The 25,133-nt window shown below is 39.3% G+C and overlaps 1 protein-coding gene across 1 annotated transcript in view; it reads right to left on the bottom strand.

The window, feature by feature from the left end:
- Positions 1–2,819: 2,819 nt before the first annotated feature.
- LOC116161591 (optomotor-blind protein-like) overlaps positions 2,820–25,133 on the bottom strand; it is a 38,818-nt gene continuing 16,504 nt past the window's right edge. The window contains exons 2-5 of the mRNA XM_031474984.1: positions 17,903–18,049; positions 11,189–11,265; positions 4,379–4,575; positions 2,820–4,317 (exon numbers count right to left, since the gene is read on the bottom strand). Coding sequence (XP_031330844.1) covers positions 3,596–4,317; positions 4,379–4,575; positions 11,189–11,265; positions 17,903–18,049 — 1,143 coding nt within the window. The 3' untranslated portion in view covers positions 2,820–3,595. The remainder of the gene's footprint in view (positions 4,318–4,378; positions 4,576–11,188; positions 11,266–17,902; positions 18,050–25,133) is intronic.

Genomic DNA, 25,133 nt, shown 5'->3' with positions numbered 1-25,133 from the left:
CTTTGAAATTAATGGATTCTACAGGGCAATTCTATAAGAAAATTTTATTTCGGTCGATCCTGAGACAATTTTTTTTTTCGGGCTCAGAAAAGCAAGTGCAAGAAAAAGTATTTTTCGCGAAATTTTTTATTGAGTGGTCCGATGCAAAAGCTATACACTTGCCTATATTTTTGGGTCGAAAAAATTAATTGTTTGAAATCGGCCTGAAAAACATTTTCGCCTCTAAGAATCCCATAAACTGCAACAGTTGGCTAACTAGATTCTTGACTCCTGATATGTTGAATCGTATCGTGCATCCTATAAGGTGAATTCCGGATTGTGAATGCTCTGATCTCCTATCTCATGCCCTAAATTCGGAATCATCATCGCGTCGATTCCAAAATTCTAGACCTTGCAAGCTGCCGTAACCTTAAATTCTGAGTTTTAGAATATGAATATTTGGCCTCAAAAAATATTGCCAAAATGCTGAGTACGAGTTTAATCTAAGGAAACGATGAAATTAATTCATAAACCATTTTAATACAAACCCAAGGAGATTAAAGATGAGCTCATCCCTTCGCAGTTAAGCGTCGTCGATCTCCACGACTTTTCGCTTTAAAAATTTATTACATTGTCTAAATGTTATTACTTGACGCAATTACGCATCGCAGGAAGTCACCGATAGATCATAGGCGAACTCGTCAACTACGTTAGGGGTAATTTATGGTGTTATTACCGGACAATTTTCTTAAAGTATCCGTCCCTTGGCTTTGTTGCGGCAAATATTTATTGGCAAACTGGGCAAATCTGATAGAGCTACGAGACGCCCGTCGCCTTTCCGTCATCAATAATATTAATGATTGGTGTCAATTCGCAATTTTTGATAATCTGCCAGATTTGATCGCTAGGCTGAAAACGTGTTACTGTTTATTGGGTGGAAATTCCATTTTGGTCTTAAGTTCAAAATCAAAGATCTGAATTTTGAAATCCTAATGCCTATTTGAAATCTGGACCCTGAACATGATTTTCTTTATAAGAAATTTGCTTCTCTTACCTTACCTTTTTGTTTCTACTGTAAAACTTTTTTTAAAATGGCGTTTCTCCTTTTCGTTTTTTTACTGCTCCACCGTCTCCATTTACCACGACCCCTTCATTGTTTCTTTTTGCATCTTCGCTTGGTTTTGGCCAATTTTTTTTTACATATGAAAAGGATTGATGGAATTTCTGAAAGCACGAATGGATTATTGGGGACCCTTTGGTGGGTTTCTAGGTCCTGAACCGATTTGAGCTTTGTAAAGGACCTTTCAGTGAAAGCTTTCAAGGCTTTTTTGAAAGTATTTAAGGATTTTGCCAGGCTCCTTGAACTTCAAGGGAAATAACGAAATTCTGGGTCTTACCAAGTAGGAAGTTATAAGAATTCGGAAGGATTTTGGGGAACCTAAAGAAATAGAACCAAATAAAGGCTTTCGGACCTTGAAAGGTTCGCAAGAGTCATTAAAGGTCACAATTAAAGGTTCTGGTGTAGTTCTAAAGCAATGATCGGGTTACGTGTAACAAATAACTTAGGGCCTTAAACGAATTTTGGAAATTCTGAATTCTGTAAACACCCTGAAAGCTCGAAGAAGGCTCGAGATAGCTTGCCAGAGCACTACAGATTTTGGGACCCTTCCGAGATCCTTTGCTTGAAAACTTTAATTTTTGAGGGACATGAAAGGAAGTGAACCAAATGTAAAGGCTTTTAACGCTTCATGCAGCATCATCAGAAACATGAAAGGTTTATTAGAGTCCTGAAGGTCACAAATAATGGTTGGTGGGTTCTAAGCAATGTTTGGTTACCCGCTTTTGATAACTTTAGGGCCTTAAATGAATTTTAAAGTTTGTGAAAGCTCTAAATAGCCCTTGAAGGGTTTTCAATAAGGCCTGATAAGGTTTCAGTAATTGAAGATATTTAAAGGATTTTCGGATCTTAAAAGGAAGCAATAAAGGAATTTTAAAGTTCGCTTTTGGCGGACAATAAAAGGTACAGAACCAAATTTAAAGCTTTTTAAACGCTTCCAGCAGCATTTTAGGATTCTTGAAGGGTCCGTCAGAGACTTTGAGGGAACAAATAGTGGTGAAAACGAGCCTTTGCGATTCAGAAGTAACAAATTTTTTGGAATAATTTCGAACCTTAGGAAATTTACGGCCTTTTGAAAAATGGCTTTGAATAATATTTTAGATAATTTTCACATTGGAGGTTTAATTGTAGAGGTCCCTTTGGAATGGTTATTTTTAGGGCTTCGGACAGTATTCACTCTCAAAGGTCGCAAATTTTTAAATTACTAAAAAAAGCTCTAAACCGTCTTGACTTCCGGAGCCTTGAAAATATGCATTAGAACGCCGTCCATGAGAACACTGAAAAGCCCGTAAAGGTTTTTGGAGTTCATTAAGCGAAACAATGTTGAAGAATAATAAAACCTTCAAAGTCACCAGAACCTTAGGGTCCCTGGAGAGTCTTAATTGATTTTAAGCGGCGTGAAATGTCACACAAAAACCTAAGCCTTAAAAATTTGAAATTGTCTAAAAATTCTTTAAAGCTTTTGTCTAGAAGTGTCTTTAGGTCTTTGAATGTAAGTAGGGATCTTTAAAATATCATTGAAAAACCTCAAAAGGGTCATGGGAATGATTTTAGGAACCTTTTTCAAGGTCAGGGTGGGAAGGCCTTGTGGGATAATGGTTCCAGAAGTGTTGTGAAATTTTTTGTTACCTGTCACCCAGGGGTAATGGAGTCTCCTCGCTCCCAGCGACACCCAATTTGGTACCCTCCGTTTTTTTTTCAAAATAAAAGACATTGTTTATTATATTATCAATGTTTAATTCATAAAATTATTTTACATTACACACACACGACACGTTTACATTCTCTACTTAAATACAAGTTTAGGTACCAGTATCGAGAAAATAATAAATACAGTGCGTTATCGATTGAACTGTGTAGGTTACAATAATTTTGATTACCTCCCTCTGTCGGCACGAAACAGAAGCTTGAGAAATATTGCAATTTCTTTAGTTTTTTTTTTGTTTCTTATATACATCGATCGCTTTTGTGGCTCCAGAAACGTCTGGTGATCTTTGGCAGATATAAATTATATTGATTTTCCCCCTAATTACATGACGACATTACCTATTTACAATTTACATAGGAAATAAAGCGCTATATATGTACAGTCTTAGTACCTAAAGTTTTTCTTGTGTGTATGGAGGCGGTATGTACAGTACTTGTTTAACAAAGGAACATTCACTACAGCAGAAAACAGTGCTGCCAGTTTGGCAGATAGGAATGCATTGTTCGTCTGGAATATCAACTAAAACTATTGAGCACCATAGAGCTATACATTATTAACAACTAAATATTGCAACAGCGCACGCGCATGCAACGGTTAACGCTACGTGCGCCCGCAGTGATTTGTAGCCTCACTAGAAGTAAATTTAGAAATGATTTTTTCCACGGAGCAGAAAAAAAGGGTTTTAAAAGAAAATCACGAGCCTTTGACCGCGGGCGTCCAGTGGCGTAGGGTTAACGGTGCCGTTTCGCGTCAGTGTCTCAAGCATTTTACGTTATGGCAACAATCACTCACTATTTGTCCGCGTCCTCGCTTTGTTTGACGTCGAGACCGTTCACCATCTTCTCTATGCTTTTGAGGTCGCTCGGCGAGTTCGGTACGTCCGTTTTGGGCGAGGAGGTGTTCGGTCTCAGGGGCGGCGATAGCGAACTCTGGCGAGGTTTGCCCGAAGGCGAGTTGCTCAGGCTTCTCGTGTGCGAGCTCGGCGTTACCGTCTCGAACGCGCTGCCGAGCGGCGAGCTGTTCACGCCGCCCGAGGAGTTCGGTAACGTGTACGGGGCGAACCGGTGACCGCCCTTGAGGTGGTTGTGTATCGGTGACGTGGGCGACAGGTGGTGGCTCGTCGCCGCCGGGTGCGCCAGGTTGGTGTAGTGGGAGAATAGCGCGGGATGCTGAGCGGCGAGCGCGAGCTGTGCGTTGAACAGAAGGCTGGGGTTCATACTTGGACTGTGAGCGCTCGCGAAGAGACCCAGGGGTGGTCCGAAGTGAGGGCCGCCCGCGCCCGGGTACAGTCCGGGTGGGTAGAGGTAAGGCAACAAGTGAGGTGGCGGATGTATGGGGGGACCCACGCTGATGTTCGGCGATGGATACTCGCCCGACGGGTTCGAAGGCCCCGGCGTGTTCTTCGGCGACGACGTCCTCGGCCGAAACGCCGTACTCGCCGGCGATTCCGAGCAGCTCGACTCCGAACCGGAATCGTCGTGCAGACGCCTTCGTATAACATCGTCATCTTGACCTACTTAGAAAAAAAACTCAAATTAGTATCTCGACCAGAGGAGTTCGTGCAAAAGACCTACTTGAATGGTTCATCGACGCCGAAACCGGCGTCATCGACGTATGCAGTGAAGGTCTTGGACTCTCCGACGTGCCCACCACGTCGAGCTCTGACTCTTCCGTTTTTGACACGGTGCTACTATCGGCCGACATTCGCGCAGGTAAAGGATGGGAGATCTTGTCGGAATCCGAGCCGTGCCTCGCTGCTAACATCGCTTGCCTGGAAAACGAAGAAAATACACTTTAAACAATTGGCTTATGCCGAACTCGCCTAGATAGCATACTATATCCCCCCCCCCCCTCCAATGTTATTCTTTTTATGCTTACCATTTCGTTCCCATCGTTTCATGTTTATATTCTGTTTGCCTATTTATCTCCCCTGTTTGATCTTATGGTTTAATTTGGAATCGTAACTTCCTTTGCCTCCCCCCTTCCCCTCCTCCATTGCACTCGCGTTTGGTTCAATTTTCCATGATGTATTTAGCTTCTTTTCCACTCTTCTCCATTTTGACATCATTTTTCACTATGTTCATTCTGGATCTTCTGCCCTTTTTTGTTTCGCTCAATCGCTCTTCTCCTTTGTCATTTTTCCTATCCTTATCGCATTACACGTTGTTCTTATTCTTCTTCCAACTTTCTTCGTTTTTTCGTTCTTTTCGTTATCCGTTTTCTTTGTCCCCTCTCAATTATCTCTTTATTTTGTCAAGATGTCTATTTGCAGTAAACGTTTTGTAGGGAACAGCGTAGCACCGGAGGGTCCGGGGGTACCCCCTCAGTATATATTACGATGGAGATGGTTAAATCTTCCCAATTTCCCTTTGGTGGATATTCCATCTTTTCCACTTGTCACCTTCCTCCGACCCTTCTATTTTTCATTTTTATTACTTTTCCTACTATTTCAGTTTTTCTCTTTACTTACGCCCTTCTTGCTCTTTTCGCTATCTCACTCGTGTACCTATTCCTTGACTTGTCATTCTTATTGCTCTTGCAACCGGTATACGGTCCTTTTGTTATTCTCGATTATTGTTGATCTTCACGTTTCTCTCGCCTTTCCGCCTCTTCTTGTTCTCTATCTTTTTTCTACCTTTTCTCTATTCCCGTTCTTTTAGTGCCTCCTGCATTCCTCTTACCTATTGCCATGCAGGCATTTTCAAGTTTTCCGTTCTTTCCGTCCTTAGTTCTCTTTTCTTCCTTTTGACTGTTCTCGTTGTTCTTGTTCATCTAGCGCTTCTCGCCCATCTCATATTTGTCACTTTTCTTCATTTCTCCAGGTTCTTCGGTCCTTCTACCTCTTCTCGATCTTGTTGTTTTGTTTTTCTAGCTCTTCCAACTTCTCTCTCTTTCCGATCTTTCTTCGCCGTTGTCGTTATTTCTACCCTTCTCGCAATTCGTTGTTCTTATTCTTCTATCCCTTCCAGCTTTCCGTTTTCTCGCTGTTCATGTTCTTTTTCTTCTCCCCATTCTGTCTCTTATTGTCGCTTTTTCTGTTTGTCTATGAGGGCCAAACGTTACCTTTGGTAGAAAGTTTGTTGTTCTTTTGGAAATGATGATTCAGTCTTTCTTTCATTACTCACGCTCTAATCACCGTTTATGTTCTTCTCGCCTTTTTCATCCTCTGCTTACTTTCCATTCGTATTTTGCGCTTTGTTAACCTCTTTCTTTCATCTCTCATGTCCTCCTTGACATTGGTACCCTCCAATATTTTTGTTGTTCCCCCTTACTTTGTGTAACGCAGTATTTTCGCAATTTTCACTTAGTTTGCCGTTATACTTCTTCCAATTTCTTCCTCTTTCCTTGCAATCTCTGCGTTTCTCAACCTCGTAGTTCTTTCTCCTCATTTCCTTCTTCTTTTTCTTCGCTCTCTCTGGTTTTTGTTGTTTTTGTCACGGTTTTTGCCCGTCTTGGACTTTCCCTCAATTCTTATACTTTTCTTTGCAGTTGAGACAATCCTTCTTCTCGTTTTTCCCATTCTCTCTTCTCCGCGTTCTTGCTTTTCTATTTTTATTGCTTTGCCGTATGCCGGATCTTATCAGTTCTTTTGCGAACCTTCATTTCTTTCTTTCTCTGTTTGTGTTGACCTCGTTCATCGAATTCTTCGTCACTTCTTTGTTTTTCTTGCTCTTCCATTCTCTTTCGCTCCCTCACTCTTCTCGTTGTTCTCGCACTTATCTCGTTTCTTGTTCCCTCTGATTTTTCGCTTGTCACGATGTTTTTTTTCGTCATTTTCATGTTGTTGCTTTCCTCCATTTCTTCCGTTTTTTCCTGTTTCCTCCCGCTCTGTTCACTCTTTTTGCTTTCCTTACTTTTCTCATCTTCTACATTTTTTCTGTTCATGTTTTAGTGTTCCTACTCTCCTCGTTCTTTCCTTTCTTCTGGTTCGTTCTTTCTTCATTTCGCTCCGTGTCTTTCCGTCCTTCACTATTTTTCACGCTCTCTGGCATTTTCCCAGATTTTTTCATGCCTCATTTTCTTTCTTCTCGATCTTATTTTTGTCGCTTTGCTCGCTCTTTCTTATCTTCTTGCGCTTCCCGTATTTCTCATTATCTATCCTTACCCTCTTATTTTTTAGGATTTAGACGTTTGTCGCTCTTTTCATCTTTACTTCCTTCTCTTACTCTTCGCATTATTTGGCTCTTTTGACCCTTATCGCTTTTCTTTTTCCTCGCTTTTTCAGGTTTTTCGTATTTTTGTCGCTCCTCCCGTTATTTCTCATCTTCTTGCCTTACTCCTCCCATTCTTTTCGTATCGTGTCTCCCCTGTTTTCCCTTCGCTTTTGTCTTACCGTTGCTTTTCCTATCTCTTCTCGTCCAGCTCTTTGCATCCTCCTGACAATTGACATTTTTTCCATTTATTTCGCTCATATGGATTTTCCTATTTCCTCCATCTCTGTTAGCTTCTTGTTGTTTGCACTTTTCTTCACATTCTTCCTCTTCTTCCCGCCCCTTTTATTACCGATTAGGCTGGTTTGGTAAATTTGTCGCTGTTGTGGCCCTCCACGTCTATGCTTCACGTTCTCTCCTCTTCACTAGCGTCCTTTCTTTTGTTGTCGATGTTCTTTGTATTTTTATCCTGTTTTTTTGTTCTTCTCTTGTTTCTTTTGCTTTTCTCATGCTTGTCGTTTCTTCCCTCTCCTCCTCTGTTCCTATTTTTGTCCATACTTATTATCTTTTTGTTTTTTCTGTTTCATTTCGTTTATCTCACACTTTTCGCAATTTTCATTTTCTCTTTCTTTTTTCTGTTCGTTGTTTCCTTTCGTCTCTCTCTTCTCGCACATGTAGTCCTTGTCGTTCTTGTCACTCTTCCCTATACCTTAACCTCTTCTTCAACATTTCCCACTCTTGTGACTCTTTCAATTGTTGCTGTTTTATCTTTCTTCTGCATCTTCCAAAAGAACATCTTTCCCTACTCCCCTTCTGTTTCCTTTACTTCTCGCCCTTGTTATCCCCTTTCTGATTGACATTCTTTCCTTTCATTACGTTTTTCTCGCCTTTGCGGATCTTATCGCACTTCCCACCCTTCTCACTCTTTCTGCGCGTGTTTTACTTCACATTTGGCACTTTTCACTTCCGGCGCCTATCCTCCACTCCCGTCCTTCCTCGAGGATTTAGACGTTTGTCGCTCCTCTCATCTTTACCTCCTTCTCTTATTCTTCGTATTATTTGACTCTTCTGACGCTTATCGCTTTTCATTTTCCTCGCTTTTTCAGTTTTTCGTATTTTTGTCTCTCCTTCCGTTATTTCTAATCCTCTTGCCCTACTCCTCCCATTCTTTTCGTATTGTGTCTCCCCTGTTTTCCCTTTGCTTTTCTCTCTTTTCATCCTTTATTTCGCTCATATGGATTTTCCCGTTTCTTCCCTCTCTGTTAGCTCTTCTTGTTCTTTGTAATTTTCTTCTTTTCTTCACTTTCTTCCTCTTCTTCCCGCTTCTTTTATTACCGTTTAGCCTGGTATATTTGTCGCTGTTGTGACTCTTTCAATTGTTGCTCTCTTTTCTCTTCCTTCTCAATCTTCCGAAAGAAAATCTTTCCCTACTCCTCCTTCCTTTACTTCTTTCGCGATTGAGATCTATTGAGGCCATTTTCCTGTTTCTTCTTTCTTTAATCTTTTCTCCTGCACTTTCTTGCCATTCTATTCTTTTTCTATCTCTGTTCGTGCCCCTTTTTTTACTGTGAGGTTCTACTATTTTCTTCCATCTTTCGCGTTTCCCAGTTTCCAACTTTCGCCATACTCTTTTTAATTTTCTCGCATATTTTCCTTTTCCTTTTCTCCCCACTTTACTTTCCTTTTGTCTTATTTTCGTAATTTTTACCGTTACTATCTTCCCCACCGTTCTCGTTTTTTTCTTCGCATTTTTCTTTTTTTCTCTTGCCGCTATCCCTTTTATTACAGTCCTCCTGTTTCTTTCATTCGTTTTTTTCTCGTTTTTCCCACGCTTGTCGTTCTTCACATTTCGCGCCACACCCTTTCCTTTTCCTCCATTCCTCTAGGTATCTTAATCGTTGCTGTTCCCACTCCCCACGCACATCATTCAGTTCTCCTGCCATTCACTTAATTTCATTCACTTATCGCCCTTCCCTTTTATTCTTCTCTTTTATTCCCACTTATTTTTTCTTTTCCTCATTCTCACATTTGGCGATTTTTTTCGCGCTTTTTCCCTCTTCCCACGCACCCTTCTTCTCATTCTTTGGTTCTCTACTTTCTTCCCGTCCGTATTTTTCACCTTGTTAACCCCTTGCTTTCGTATCCCACTTATCACGACATTTTTTCCACCCTTGTCATTTTTCTCTTTGTTCCAGTTCTCGTTCCTCTAGCTCTTCTTGCCATTATCATGTTTCTTCCCTCTTTTTCCCACTCTACCCGTTTTTCTCTGTCTTTCAGTTCTCCCATTCCTCCCGCTCTTAGTGTTTTAATGTCTTCTTCGCTTCTGGTTCGTTTTTTCCTCACTTTATTCCTTGTATATCCGTTCTTCCCAATTTTTCTCGTTCTATTACACTTTTTCAGTTTTTCTCACACTTCCCGCTTTTTTCCCTTCTCGATCTTCTTGTTTTTGTCGTCCTTCTCGTTCTTTCGGAACGTCTTGCGCTTCCCATTCTTTTCATTTGTGCCCCTTCTCGCTTTTCTCCCTTTCCCTGCAATTTTCCCGCTCCTCCAGTTATTCCTAATCTTCTCGCCCAACTCCTTCTATTGTTTTCGTACAATTTCGCCCCTGTTTTTTGTTCGCTTTCGCCTCGTTTCGCTCATTTGTATTTTCCCGTTTCTTCCCTCTCTGCTGCCTGTTCTTGTTCTTTTCTGTTTTTTTCGTAATTTCATCAGTCATCCTGATTTTGTCATTTGCTTCTTTTTTTCACATTCTTCCTCTTCTTTCCGCTCCTCCCAGTTCTTGTCCTTCTCCTTCTTCTTTTTTTTACCGTTGAGGCTGATTTTTCACTATCTTTACTTTTCTTGTTCTTCCCTTCTCGCCGATTATTCGTTTCTTTATCTCAAATTCTTCGCAATTTTCATTTTCTTTGTCTTCATTCCGTTCGTGGTTTCCTTTCGTCTCGCTCTTGTCACTCTTCCCTATATCTTCTTTATTCTACTCTTGTTCGGTTTTTCTTTTTTGATTTTCGCTTTATGCACGCTGTCGTCGGTTTGTCACTTCTCTTCTTTCTCTTCTTAGAAATCCTGACAACCACACAGGACTATCGTCTTGTGAAATTCCGCCTCTTCCGCATTTGCCACTCCTCCCGATTCTTCTTTTTTTAATCCTCTTGTCATTCTATTCTGTTTCTGTCTTTGTTCATGTCCTTTTGTCATTTTATCTTCCTTTCCTTACTGTGAGGTGTATCTTATCTCCTTTTTTGTTTCATCTTTCGGGTTTCCTTTGTCTTTCCTTTTTTAATTCTCTCCTATTTTCCTTTTCCTTTTCTCCCCACTTTCCGTTTGTCTTATTTTTGAAATTTTTCCTTCTTCGGGCGTTTTGTCTGTATATAGGGCGAGATCTCAGCTCCTTTCTATTTGTTGAATGGTGTGGGACTTAATAAATCCACCCTTAATGTTGTAGTTTGGAAACGATTCGCTGAAAACTCGTTCGAGAGTTGTGGAAAAGGCAAACTAACATCAAATCGGAATTAAAACGACGCCAGCTTACACGTATCCGGCCATTAAAAGTATTTTTCCAAACTTTTTATAGATCATCGAATAAAACTAGCTCGGATTAAACGAAATAATAAAACTAAAGGGACGCGGAAAACTTTTAATTGTCTCATCAATAATTCCCCCTCGAGATGATCCTCTGGTCTATTTTCCCTTAAAAATAGACAGTTTTTGGCACTGTTGATCTTACGCAATTAGGCCATAATTTACCCAAAGGCCCTAATGTATGTATATCACTTACTGTAAATGCAAATTAAAAGAAGACCCCTAATCTGCGACCCCTTTTCGTTTTTGACCTTCCAAACGAAATGCCAACCTTAATTTGATACTACCCGTTCGCGGCCGCATTGTCACCCTCCCGCAAAACGTGATCTTTTATTTTGTGCGGGTTCCTTTCTCGCAATTTCGCACGACGCGATAGGAGCGAAAGTCGTCCGTCGACCTGCATATTTTACTCTTTAAACGTTATAAAAATGCAAAGCCGAAAATTGTTACGAACACACAACACGAGCGAAGTGATGAACGAGGGGGGGCCGACGCGAGTACATTTAAAATTAAAAGCTTACACGGTCGCAATTTCCGCCCTTTAACTCGAAAAAAGAAGAATCGGCGGTTAAAAAAACGCGTCGCTTTGTTTATCGCACTGTAATAAACGCAAGGGGGCGGGGGTTGTAATTTTCGGCAAATTAGTATACTTACTTCTTCTCCCGTTTTCCCGCGCCGGTATCCCGGAAACCTTTCGCGAAGGGATTATTGTCGATCTTGAGCTGGGTGATCTGAAAACAAACACGCATTGTTTAATTGCACTCGAAAAAAATTGTTTATGAGAAATTTGTGGAGATCGCATGGTCGGAGATTAAATTCCGCGGCGGATAATTACCGTTTGAAGTGAGGAAAAAGTGCAAAGACGTCATTTATTTAAATCGGATTATAGTAATGGGATTTTGTATGTACTACTTTCCTTGAAAGAGCAAAACTCTACAAACGCTCTTAGATTCTCAAAAGACTCCAGAGCATCCTGCCACTCTAAATAGAGACAGTACAAGATGGATTGGGTCCAATGCACAGGAGTCTCTAGCGATCCCGTAACACAGTACAAAGATTCTCACCACAATTCTATAATGGGGGGGGGGGGGGGGGCTTTCCTCGGCTGGCAGGTTTCAGCTGCAAAGTCCTTGTGACCGAATGCGAGGACTTGTGGACTTTGGACGTGTTGCAGAGGACCATCCCTCTTATTAGGCCCTGGGGTGGCAGGCTGTTATATGGGTTCCAGAATGACACGGCCACCATTTTGAAGCGCCTCCAGAGGCAAAATCCTGGTTTCAGAACGAGCCTATGGAAGACGTTCTTCTGCAGGAAGGATCCTCCTCGGATTTGGTGCCAATGAGGCATCCGATCAGAAACTCCAGCCGCATATTCCCTGCAGTACTTCTTAGGAGAAGAGGGTATGATCATTTTGACACAACAACGATCATGAACGTTCTGTGGAAGAAAATGCTACCGGGAGGTTTAATCCCCCCCCCCATATAAACCCCAATCAAGGAAAACTTCGATTTTGAAGAGATTTCGAAGAGATCTTGAGGAGGTTTTGAAGAGATCTTGAAGAGATTTTCAAGAGCTTTTTAAGAGATTTTAAAAAAGCTTTTGAAGAGATTTTGAAGATATCTTAAAGAGATTTACAAGAGATTTTGAACAAATTTTGCAGAGATTTTGAAGAGATTTTGAAGAGATTTTAAATAGATTTTAAAGAAGTTTTGAAGAGATTTTGACGGGGATTTTAAAGAGATCTTGAAGAGATTTACAACAGATTTTGAACAGCTTTTGAAAAGATTTTAAAGAAACTTTGAAGAGATCTTGAAGAGATTTACAAGAGATTTTGAAGAGATTTATTTTGAAGATTTTAGAAGAGATTCTTAAGAGATTTTCAAAAGAAAACCTCGATATCCCTCTACATATTACCCTCAGATGCTCTCGTGGTGCTTTACTGGAAATTTCAATAGAACTAACGTGTACTGGGGGGTATTCCATACCCCCCAGACCCCCAGGTGCTACAATATGCGCTGCAGTAGGTACTTCTTAAGAGAAGAGATTTTAAAGAGACTTTGAAGAGATTTACAATAGATTTTGAAGAGATTTTAAAGAGGTCTTGAATAGATTTACAAGAGATTTTGAACAAATGTTGAAGAGCTTTTGGAAAGATTTTAAAGAAACTTTGAAGAGAAATTGAGGAGCTTTTGAAGAGATTTTGAAGAGGTCTTACAGAGATTTTGAAGCGATTTTGAAGAGATTTATTTTGAAGATTTTAGAAGAGATTCTTAAGAGATTTTCAAAAGAAAACTTCGATATGCCTCTACCTATTACCCCCAGATGCTCTCGTGGTGCTTTACTGGAAATTCCAATAGAACTATCGTGTACTGGGGGGTATTCCATACCCCCCAGACCCCCCGGTGCTACATATGCGCTGCAGTAGGTACTTCTTAAGAGAAGAGATTTTAAAGAGACTTTGAAGAGATTTACAATAGATTTTCAAGAGATTTTAAAGAGATCTTGAAGAGATTTGCAAGAGATTTTGAAGAGAAATTGAGGAGCTCTTTAAGAGATTTTGAAGAGATTTTGAAGCGATTTTGAAGCGATTATGAAAAGACTTATTTTGAAGACTTTTTGAAGAGATTCTTAAGAGATTTTCAAAAGAAAACTTCGATATGCCTCTACCTATTACCCTCAGTGCTCTCGTGGTGCTTTACTGGAAATTTCAATAGAATTAACGTGTACTGGGGGTATTCCATACCCCCCGGTGCTACATATGCGCTGCAGTAGGTACTTCTTAAGAGAAGAGATTTTAAAGAGACTTTGAGAGATTTACAATAGATTTTCAAGAGATTTTCTTGAATAGATTTAAAATAGTTTTGAACAAATTTTGAAGAGTTTTAAAGAGACTTTGAAGAGATTTACAATAGATTTTCAAGAGATTTTAAAGAGATCTTGAAGAGATTTGCAAGAGATTTTGAAGAGAAATTGAGGAGCTCTTTAAGAGATTTTGAAGAGATTTTGAAGCGATTTTGAAGCGATTATGAAAAGACTTATTTTGAAGACTTTTTGAAGAGATTCTTAAGAGATTTTCAAAAGAAAACTTCGATATGCCTCTACCTATTACCCTCAGTGCTCTCGTGGTGCTTTACTGGAAATTTCAATAGAATTAACGTGTAGATTTACAAGAGATTTTCAAGAGCTTTTTAAAAGATTTTAAAGAGATTTTGGAGAACTTTTGAAAAGATTTTAGAGAGACTTTGAAGAGATCTTGAAGAGGTTTTAAAGAGATCTTGATAAGATTTACAAGAGGTTTTGAAGAGATTTTCAAGAGCTTTTTAATTGATTTTGAAGAGATTTGAAAAGATTTTAAATAGATTTTAAAGAAGTTTTAAAAAGATTTTGACGGGGATTTTAAAGAGATCTTGAAGAGATTTACAACAGATTTTGAACAGCTTTTGAAAAGATTTTAAAGAAACTTTGAAGAGATCTTGAAGAGATTTACAAGAGATTTTGAAGAGATTTATTTTGAAGATTTTAGAAGAGATTCTTAAGAGATTTTCAAAAGAAAACCTCGATATCCCTCTACCTATTACCCTCAGATGCTCTCGTGGTGCTTTACTGGAAATTTCAATAGAACTAACGTGTACTGGGGGGTATTCCATACCCCCCAGACCCCCAGGTGCTACAATATGCGCTGCAGTAGGTACTTCTTAAGAGAAGAGATTTTAAAGAGACTTTGAAGAGATTTACAATAGATTTTAAAGAGATCTTGAATAGATTTAAAACAGATTTTGAACAAATTTTGAAGAGCTTTTGGAAAGATTTGAAAAGAAACTTGGAACAGATCTTGAAGAGATTTTGAAGAGATTTTAAAGAGATCTTGAAGAGATTTGCAAGAGATTTTGAAGAGAAATTAAGGAGCTTTTTAAGAGATTTTGAAGCGATTATGAAAAGACTTATTTTGAAGACTTTTTGAAGAGATTCTTAAGAGATTTTCAATAGAAAACTTCGATATGCCTCTACCTATTACCCTCAGTGCTCTCGTGGTGCTTTACTGGAAATTTCAATAGAATTAACGTGTACTGAAACGAAGAGATTTACAAGAGATTTTCAAGAGCTTTTTCAAAGATTTTAAAGAGATTTTTGAGAGCTTTTGAAAATATTTTAGAGAGACTTTGAAGAGATCTTGATAAGATTTACAAGAGGTTTTGAAGAGATTTTCAAGAGCTTTTTAATAGATTTTGAAGAGATTTGAAAAGATTTTAAAGAGGTTTTGAAGAGATTTTGACCAGGATTTTAAATAGATCTTGAAGAGATTTACAAGAGATTTTGAAGAGGTTTACAAGCAATTTTCAAGAGCTTTTTAGAGATTTTGGAGAGCTTTTGAAGAGATTTTAAAGAGACTTTGAAGAGATTTTGAAGAGGTTTTGAAGAGATCTTGATGAGATTTACAAGAGATTTTGAAGAGATTTTCAAGAGCTTTTTAATAGATTTTGAAGAGATTTGAAAAGATTTTAAATAGATTTTAAAGAGGTTTTGAAGTGATTTTGAATCTTTTAATAAAGGTTTCAGAAGAATTGCAATTAATCTAGAAAATAATTTCGAGGGACGAACATTAAACCGGAAAGTAAAAAGACCAGGGACTTGAAGCTCGACAATCAAGTTCATAGACTGAACTTATTTAGAATCTCTTATATTTCTAGAGAATATAGCCTTCTAGAGCTTTACAGTCTGAAGATCAAATAAAGTGTAGAGCTTCTAACGTTTCTGGCGCCTAAAATCTCTAGAATTCAAGACTTAGATGGAGAGAAAGGGAAACATCTACAAAATTAAGTTAGATAATTACAGATCATATGATCGCAGGGACTCTTTTTAAATCAAATCGATTTTAAGTCTTAGTTAACAGAGTTTCTAAGAGGTGTTAAAAACGCCAAGGATCTATATAAGCCTCCCAAAGTCTTATAGTATTTGTGAAAATCCATTGGAACCTCCATAAGTCTCCAAACACATTTTAAAATCTTTTAGACCTGATTTCTAAAAGTCCTGAATAGTTTTTAACAGTTACCGGATTGAAGATGCTTTAAAATCCTCTATGGGCCTCCAAAGAATTTTAGAACCTCTTAAAAATCCTCCAAGAGCCTCAAATAGTCCCCCAAGAGTCTTCTAATTTTAAGATCTCCATAGATAGAGAACGTGTCTCAGCTCAACAATAATTCAAGAAATATTCGAGAACCTACCTAGATAAATTATAGATTTTTAAGACACTAGATGCTACTAAACTCTCTGGTTACACTTAGAAGACATAGTCGAACCAAGGAATTTTGAGTTCCGCCTAAGTGGTTGCAAAATTTTGAGGGAGACTACCACGCAACCACTCTCCGAATTTTTAAAGTACCTACTTCACATCCCACGGATTCTTTGAATTTTACAAGAAATTTTAGTTCTTCGAATGCCTCAGTTTCATCGGCTTCTTTCGTTTCGTCGGACTCCATCACTTCCTCCCTTTTCTAACCTACTCCAGAGTCATGAAGATTATTAAATTCCTTTTTGTCTGTTAAATTCTATTGATCCTTCATTTCCTTCAGGTCCTTTAGGCCTTTAGACTCTTCAGATTTCTCGGCGCCTTCATATTCTTCGGATTTTTCAGATATTCCAGAATTGCCTCAGATCTTTCCCTCAGGTTTCTCGTGTCCTTTATTTCCTTAAGGTTCTACAAGTTCTTCGGATTTTTTTTGGAACCTTCAAATCCTTCGAAATTTTTTGGAAAGGGTCCCTGGAGATGTGATGCAAATGAACTTCAAAGAATTTCGAAGGAATCTAAGTCTCCCCCAGAGGACAAAAATGCGATCACCTATAATCCCAAAGACCACTGTGAAAGTGATAGGTGTAATTTACAAGGAATTTTACTTTGCCAAGGGCTGAGTTGGGGGGGGGGGGTACTGGAATACCCCCCAGTAGACGAAGATGCGATTACTCCTTCCCAAAAACGCCAATGAATGTGATAGGAACAAAATATTATCGAATTTGCCTTTGCTAAGGGCAGAATCTGCTAGCTGGGGGTATTCCATACCTCCCCAGACCCTCCGGTACCTCGCTTTTTCTCAAAAACGTATTGTGTCAGCACTTAGAACCATGATCCTGTGAGTTATGAAATACTCTTCAGGAAAAAAAGATTCCACCACCGTTAATAAAAAATATTAATACTGGGGGGGGGGGGCCTGAGGGGAATAGAATACCCCCCAGCAGACAAAAATGGGATTACTTACCAAACACGACAATGAAAATGATAAGAGCAAAATATTTCCCAATTTTACTTTGCTAGGGGCACAAGCTGCTACTTGGGGGTATTCCATACCCCCCAGATCCACTCTTTCCCAAAAACATTTGATAATATTCGAAAAAATACTCCATACCCCCAGACTTCAGGACAATTGTAATAGAAAAGGGGGGTTTCAAAAGTTTGATGAGAAGCCAGAGAACACCAAGGTAAATATCAGGAGAATATCATTTATATGAATTCACATTTTTTAGAAAATTCCGAGAAAGTTCCAAACGAATTTCAGGAGCACTTTGGGAGCGTGTCTATGGAACAAGGGTTTCAGCATAATCAAGCAGCAAAACACGATATTCGAGAGGTTTTCGGGAGATTACCAAACACTCGAAGCGAGTTTTATAATACAAAAAAAAACGGCAGGTGAATTTTTTTATTTTTGTGTTTTCCAAAATCTTTCATTTTTTAGGATCTGTCGGTTTCAATTGATGTTTCAAACTTCCTTCACATTCTTCAGGAAAGTTTCTCACATTATTTCATGTTTTCCAGATTTTTCATTTTCTTTTCAAAAACCTATCAAGCCGTTTACGCTCTTCGGGTTGCTTAGATCCTTAATACTTCGCTCTTTTTTTATTTCTTCATTCTTCTATTCTTAGTTTCGTCAGACTGTTTGTATTTTCTTTAGATTTTTCGCATATTTCAGGTTCTCCAGGTCCTTCAGACTCCTCATGCTCTTAGATCGTTCTAATTTTCTAGCGTCCATGTCTTCATATTCTCTCGTGGCTCGTGACAAGTAATTACACTCGTCAAACTCCTCAGCCTCTCGCACTCTTTTGACTCGTCGGATGTGTACCAGGTTCCTCAAATTTTCTAGGCCCTCCAGGATCTTTAGAACCTACACCAGCTGTACATCCCGGAAACCAAAACTTTACATAATTCGACCTAACGACATTCGATTTAAGACTTCAGAGTCTCTTGAAGGTTGGAAGTTATAGTTAAAAAAGGGTATCAAAATGCACTGAGGGACCGGGTAAAAGCAAGAAGTCCAGTGTGCATTCCAGATCTCTGGATCGACTTCGAAGTTTCCCTCCCTAAGAGAAATAGCAGCTCACCTTTTCATTTTGATATGCGGTGACCGCGATAAATTCGGTCTCCTTAAACACGTACGTCCTAAACGTCGAATATGGCAACTTGAGTATGTCGTTCGCCCGGACCAGATGAAACCTCGGCTGATACTTGTGCATCGAGTTGAGTATCGTCTACAACAAAACAAAAAGGCGTTCAGTTCATATCGCATTTTAAAAGCGAGCAAGAGGACAAAAAAAAACAACGGCAACGGTCCAAACGCGGAACCTTGGGACACGTCCTTAACATATTACATGAATTTTTGAATAGATCGAGCTCTTAACTAGCGATATATAAACTGGTTTGGTTTCCTTTGATCGATGATTTGTGTGCGTGTAAAGTACGCCCCTGTGTGGTCTTTGAGGCTCGAACTTCTGGTCACACACGTTGCTATTACATTTAAATATCAAAGATACAAGGTCGAGATACGGCTCGATCTTATCGTCCACTGTTGATCCTTGTATTTACCTCTCCATGCTAATTACGGATCCTCTTCAAGATTTAATTGAGCAACAACCCCCAAAAGTTCGGCGTTTGTCACCAGTTGGAACTAATTAACCGAAAAGAAACTGCAGGTGTTTTTTTGTGTAAACTTCTCGGCTCGACTTGCGTAAAACTTATGAAATTAATATAAATTTGCATAATTAATTAAAACTTAACACGTAACCTAATATAATCCTCGATCAAAGGCGATGCGCGCTCAATTAGGCGACGAGAGAGAGAGTGAAATCGGGTAAATATGGAAATCGGAGGCACCGTTAGCGCGTTTAATTAATTTAAATTTATGAAAGGACCCAGAAGTTTATCTTGCTCGCCGGGCCGTGCGTCATTTTAATAAGGTGTCAAAATTGATCGCGCGACGATACACGGCCGTTAAGAAGTTTTCCCACCGCGCTCATTTCGAATATCGATCCCGATGCGATGAGACGAAACTGGCGCCGGTGGATTCCGAGAAAGATGACGGATTTGATACCGCGAACGCCAAGAACAAATAGGCGGACGAAGGATGCTCGCGCTTAGAAGTAAGCCGCGGGCGAGTTCGGCATACATTTTTTGTCCATATCGCAACTAAAGTTCAAAAATGCTCGTCTACAGTTCGATCGTCACGATAGAATCATCAACTTAAGTTTCATATTTAGGTTTCAAGTTTAAAGGATCAAACTTCTACTTTACTTTAGCCAAGATAAGAACCACGTTCGAATGCGTTTCCTCATTGCATAGTAACGAAATATCTCCTAATTTCTGTTAGTGTTCGAGCGTCTACAGACGCGTTAACAGACATTATTTTCCAACAGCCTAGGAAAACGTGTATTCATTTGTTTTGCTTGAACGCTTTGCTTTTGCTACTTTCTAAAATTTGAAATGCAGAATTTGTCATTTTTTAAAGATCAACTTGGTTTTGCTATATGGCTAACATTCCCTTTGACACGAATTATTTAACTTTAATCGTGTAAAATCAAAGGTTTCACCCTTAATGTTTTTCAGGATAGAGATATTGCGATGTTTGTAAGTGAAGGGAGGGTTCTGCAGATTTCCAAGCTTTAGTTCAAGAAGATACACCAACAGATTTCAATTCCCTAGCATCATTCAGTAAATTTATATCAATTAAAACTTTCTCGCTACGTTGCTGGTATCAGGAGCACATCAAACGCATCATTTCTGTGCGCCTGATACGTTCAGCTACTACTGGAAGCCTTGGTTCAAGAGGATATAAAACAGATTCCAATTTCTTAGCGTCATTAGGAAAATTTAGATTTGATTAAGCGTTTCTGGCTTCGCTGCTGGGATCAGGAGTCCATCTCTCTAACGCGATACTTAAGTTTACTAGAAGTTTTGATCCAAGAAGATTTCAATCCGTAGCGGTCTTATAAAAATTTCAATTTAATTGGGCGCTTCTGGCTACGTTGCCGATATCAGGAGTACATCAAAGGTTAAAAAGTTCTGTGCGCCTGATACATACGTTCAACCATTACTGGAAGTTTTGATCCAAAAAGATCTCAATCCCTAGCGTTCTTAAACCAATTTAAATCTAATTAAGGCCTTCTGGCTACGTTTTCCGGTATCAAGAGAGTATCAAAGGGTACATTTCTGTACACCTGATACGTTTAGGGATTACTGGAAGCTTTACTTCAAGAGGAGATAAAACAGATTTCAATGCCCTAGCGGCATTCAGTCAATTTAGATTTAATTAAAAAACTTCTTGTTACCTTGCCGGCATTAGGAGTACATCAAATGGAAAATTTCTGTATGCCTGATAAGTCCACTGAGGTTTTTTAAATTCCTTATTGCCATTAAGAAAATTAAGATTTAGTTAAACATTTTTGGCTACGTTTCCGGTAACAATAGCAATATTTCTGTACGCCTCGTACCTTCAACAATTAGTAGAAGATTTGATTCAATAAAATTTTAGTCGGGAGCGTTTGTATACAAATTTCAATTTAATTGAGCGCTTCTGGCTACGTTGTCGGTATCGGGAGTTCGTCCATTGTCAAAAGGTCTATGCGCCTGGTACGTTCAACGATTACTGCTAGCTTTGATTTAATAATATTTCAATCCCTATCGCTATTGAGCGCTTCTGGTACGTTGCCGGTACCAAGAGTACAGCAAAGGCTAAAGTTCTGTGCGCCTGATACGTTCAACGATTACGGGAAGCTTTGATTCAGGAAGATTTCAATCCCTAGTAAATTTATATCTATTGAAAACTTTTTCGCTACGTTGCCGGTATTAGGATCACATCAAACGCAACATTTCTGTGCGCCTGATACTTTCAGCTACTACGGGAAGCCTTGTTTCAAGAGGATATAGCACATGTTTGAATTCCCTATTGTCATAAAGTAAATTTAGATTTAATTAAACGTTTTTGGCTACGTTGCCAGCTTCAGGAGTACATCAAATGCGATATTTCTTTATGCATGATAGGTTTAACGATTACTGGAAATTTTGATTCAAGAATATTTCAATCCCTAGCATTCTTACAAAAATTTAAATCTAAATGAGCGTATTAGGAGTACATCAACCACAAAATTTCTGTACGCCTAATACGTTCAAAGAGTACTGGAAGCTTTAGTTCAATGGATATAAAACAGATTCAATTTCTTAGGGTTATTAGGAAAGCGTTTCTAGCTTCGTTGCCGATATCAGGTGTCCATATAACACAAAAGCGATATTTATGTACGTCTTATACCTTCAAAGTTTTGATTCAAGAAGATTTCAATCCCTAGCGTTCTTACGAAAATTCGTTCATCAAAGGTCAAAAAGTTCTGTGCGCCTGATACGTTCAACCATTACTGGAAGCATTCATTCAAGAGGATCTCAATCTCTAGGTGCTCTAAAACCAATTTAAATCTAATTGAGGGCTTCTGGATACGTTTCCAGTATCAAAAGTATATCAAAGGTCACAGTTCTGATACGTTTAGCGAAAACTGGAAGCTTTAATTCGACAGGAGATAAAACAGATTTCAATTCTCTAGTGGCATTCAGTCAATTCAGATTTAATTTAAAAAATTCTGGTTACGTTGCCGGCATTAGGAGTACATCAAACGCAAAATTTCTGTTTGCCTGATAAGTCCAATGATTAGAAGATATGTAGCAGGTTTCAATTCCCTAGCGTCATTAAGTAAATTAAGATTTAGTTAAACGTTTTTGGCTACGTTTCCGGTATCAGTAGCACATGAAACGCAATATTTCTGTGCGCCTCATACCTTCGACAATTAGTAGAAGATTTGATTCCAAAAAATTTTAATCGGTAGCGTTCGTATACAGATTTCAATTTAATTGAGCGCTTCTAGTTACGGAGCCGGTATCAGGAGTACATCAGATGTCAAAAGGTCTATGCGCCTGACACGTTCAACGATTACTGGAAGCTTTGATTCAAGAAGATTTCAATCCCTATCGCTATTGAGCGCTTCTGGTACGTTGCCGGTATCAAGAGTACCTGAGTACATCAAAGGCTAAAGTTCTGTACACCTGATGCGTTTAGCGATTATTGGAAGCCTTGGTTTAAGAGGATATAAAAGAGGTTTCAATTCCCTAGTGTCATTAAGTAAATTAAGATTTAATAAAACGTTTTTGCGTACGTTGCTGGTATCGAGAGTACATGAAACGTGATATTTCTGTACGCCTCATACCGTCAACAATTACTTAGAAGCTTTGGTTCAAAAATATTACAATCCCTAACGTTCACATACAAATTTCAATTTAATTAGGCGCTTCTGGCTACGTTGCCGGTATCAGGAGTACATGAAACGTCAAAAAGTTCTGTGCACCTAATACATTCAACGATTACTGGAAGATTTGATTCAGGAAGACTTCAATCTCTAGCATTCTTAAACAAATTTGAACCTACTTGAGCGGTTCTGGCTACGTTGCCGGTATCAGAAGTACATCAAACGGTAAAGTTCTGTACGCCTGATAGATTCAACGATTATTGGTAGCTTTGGTTTACGAACACATACCAGTAGTCGGTTTTCGAGCATCCTTAAGAAAATTTAGACCGAATTAAAGGTTTCTGCCCAAGCTACTTTACCGAAAGTGCACGAAATGCGAAATTTTTGTACCCTTGATACGTTCATCTTTTACTGTAAGCTAATGCATTGCACTTCTGAGCGTCTAACAGCAAATTTAAATTCATTCAAACGTTTCTGGATACGTTGCTGGTATTAGGAGTACATCAAACGCGATTTTTTGTGTACACCTGATACGTTCAACGATTACTGCAAGCTCTGATTCAAGAAGACTTCGATCCCTAACGTTAGTAAACTCAAAACCTCTCTCGATTTGTTGTCGGTATCATCAAACGCACAACTTCTGTACGCCTGATACGCTGAACGATTACTGGAAGCTTTAGTTTAAGAAAATAAACTTAAAACCATGCACAGAAAATAAGTGGAAGAGGTAATGAGGGGGAACGTGGGAGTACGTAGGGAATGACGAATAGACAGGGAGAGTCGAATTGACGAGGACGAGGGAAATGAGAGAGCAACATAAGAGGGGAAGAGGTGTGTGAGAAAGTGAAGAAGAGAGCGTGATGTAGCCAAAGTAGAAGCGGTAGAGAGGGAGGAGGGTCCTTCCCTCGAATCATTAAGCCTGCAGGTTCATGCGCCAGGCAAGTACTTTTAAGGCCGGAAGAGCATCCCCAACCCTTAATAGTCATTCGCGGGTAACATTCGCGAATATGTCTTCCACATATAGAGAGTTTCGCCCCCCCCCCCCCGCCCTCCAAATTTCAAGCATCGAATTCGAATTATTTTTTTAACGTTTTCGGAGACAGCACAGCAACTGGGAATTTAAGGAATACCTTTCAAGCAAAAGACTGAAGGCTTATGGGAAGATCTAACACCGGGGGGTCTGAGGGGTACAGCAAGTACCTACATTCCAGGAAGGAAGATCATTTGGACCTTTTAATAACAATTCACGTGAGAAATTCACAGAATATTTCTTTCTTGCAATGGCTACTGGGGAGTATTCAATACCCCCTAAAAGGAGGATCTAACACAGGGGGGCCATTCGGAACTTTTAAAAAATCCGCGATTTACATGCATCAACCAATTGGTCTCAGATTTTTCATACGCATGCCTTTATTGGTTTCAAATAACACTTTTAAAAATTGGGGGGGGGGGGGGGGGCACGTTCTACCCTTCATGGTATTCTAATGAAAGGTCTCATCGAAATGAATTGCTTTGTACAATTTATAACCTTCCCATGCGACACATTTTCCAGAGCAGTTGGAGACCGAGGGGGAAGGGGGTAGAAATTAACTTTATCTTTCATGGTACTCCAATGAAAGGTCTTAACGGCAGGAATTAATTTCTGCCAATTATAGTCCTCGACCCTTATCACGATCGGATATAATTCATTATGTCTAAAGCACAGACTGTCGTGGAGGTACTTAGACAGGGAGATTGGAACGTCAGGAAGAAATATATCCAATATATACTCGTATCTTTTTAGTACCAAGGCTGCCAAGGTTTAAGCAAAAATAAGGTAACTTTATTTGGTAGTATCTTTTAATATAATCAAAGTGGCGTTATCTTTTCTCACTTGTTTTGAACTGTCGCAAAGCTCACTTAGCCATCCAAGGATCGTTGAAGATTTTTTCCGAAAGGCACGAAAGGAGAGGGCTTGGTTATTGAGACATAACGATCGCAGGTACCGTTTGATGGTGGCTTGGTGGCGTTTGTAAATTTGAAATCTGAATCAGAAATCTTGTACGCGCAAAAATTATACGCTCATCCATTATTCAATCTGCCAATTATATCCGAATTCAGTGAGAAATGCTGAGAAATGTAAGTGGGACAGCGAGCGGCGCCTTGGCCTGTGTAAGCGGAAGCCGAAAACAATTTTTTCGCTTATCCTCAAAGCGATCTAAACGGACTTCATTCCCACTTTCAACTGAAATCCGGATTAAAATCTTTCGCCATCTCGCTTTATTTATGCCGTATGAGCAAAGGAGCACAACAACAGCTACCGACATCGACGGAAGCGAGAAAAGCAGTGTTCGCTCACTCCCTTAAAACATCCTGCCTTTAATTTCCGAACGAATTTTAATGTAAAAGCGCGGCCAATTAACGCCGACGTAATTTGGTTTTAATGAAAATTATTTCGTTCGTAAGAAATGCAGAAACGTAAAATAAAGCAATCCATCTATCGCTAGACTACAAAAGAAACGCATAGTACACAATTAAAAAAAAAAACGAGAATTAAATTCCTACGTGTATAAACAGTGAAGAGAAACGGAATGAATCGTAATTAACTCGCGAAGGACAAAGATGGCGATAGTGCGCGGCACCTTTTCAAAGCGAAACAGGATGCGCCATAGTGAATTCAAATGTAAAAATTATGCACGTTTTGAGCCAAATGATCCAACTGACTCGCTAATTATTTCTAAGAGTTATTTGCGTGTTAACTTTTAATATCAACACCACGCGGCGGTCCAAAAATCATTTGCCCGCTTTCATCCTTTTTTTAATATTCAATTATTTATTACCTTGGCAACGTGTATACAATCGACACTTGGCACATAATTAGGTTTTGTACGATCGCGATGGAGATTTTGAAAGGAATTCGCGGTCGGAATTGCAAATTTGGTGTAATTAGCCGACGGGGACGACGGCTTCATCTTCGGAGATCGAGAGGGTGGATTGGATTTTTGTGGTCTTCCTATCGACAGGATCAGCGAATGAGACAGGACAACAGTCGCGCACAATGAACGTGAAAACC

Source organism: Photinus pyralis, unplaced genomic scaffold (genome assembly GCF_008802855.1).
Source record: "Photinus pyralis isolate 1611_PpyrPB1 unplaced genomic scaffold, Ppyr1.3 Ppyr1.4_LG10, whole genome shotgun sequence".
NCBI classification, from domain to species: Eukaryota; Metazoa; Arthropoda; class Insecta; order Coleoptera; family Lampyridae; genus Photinus; species Photinus pyralis.
This window is presented reverse-complemented; position numbering and strand designations above follow the sequence as displayed.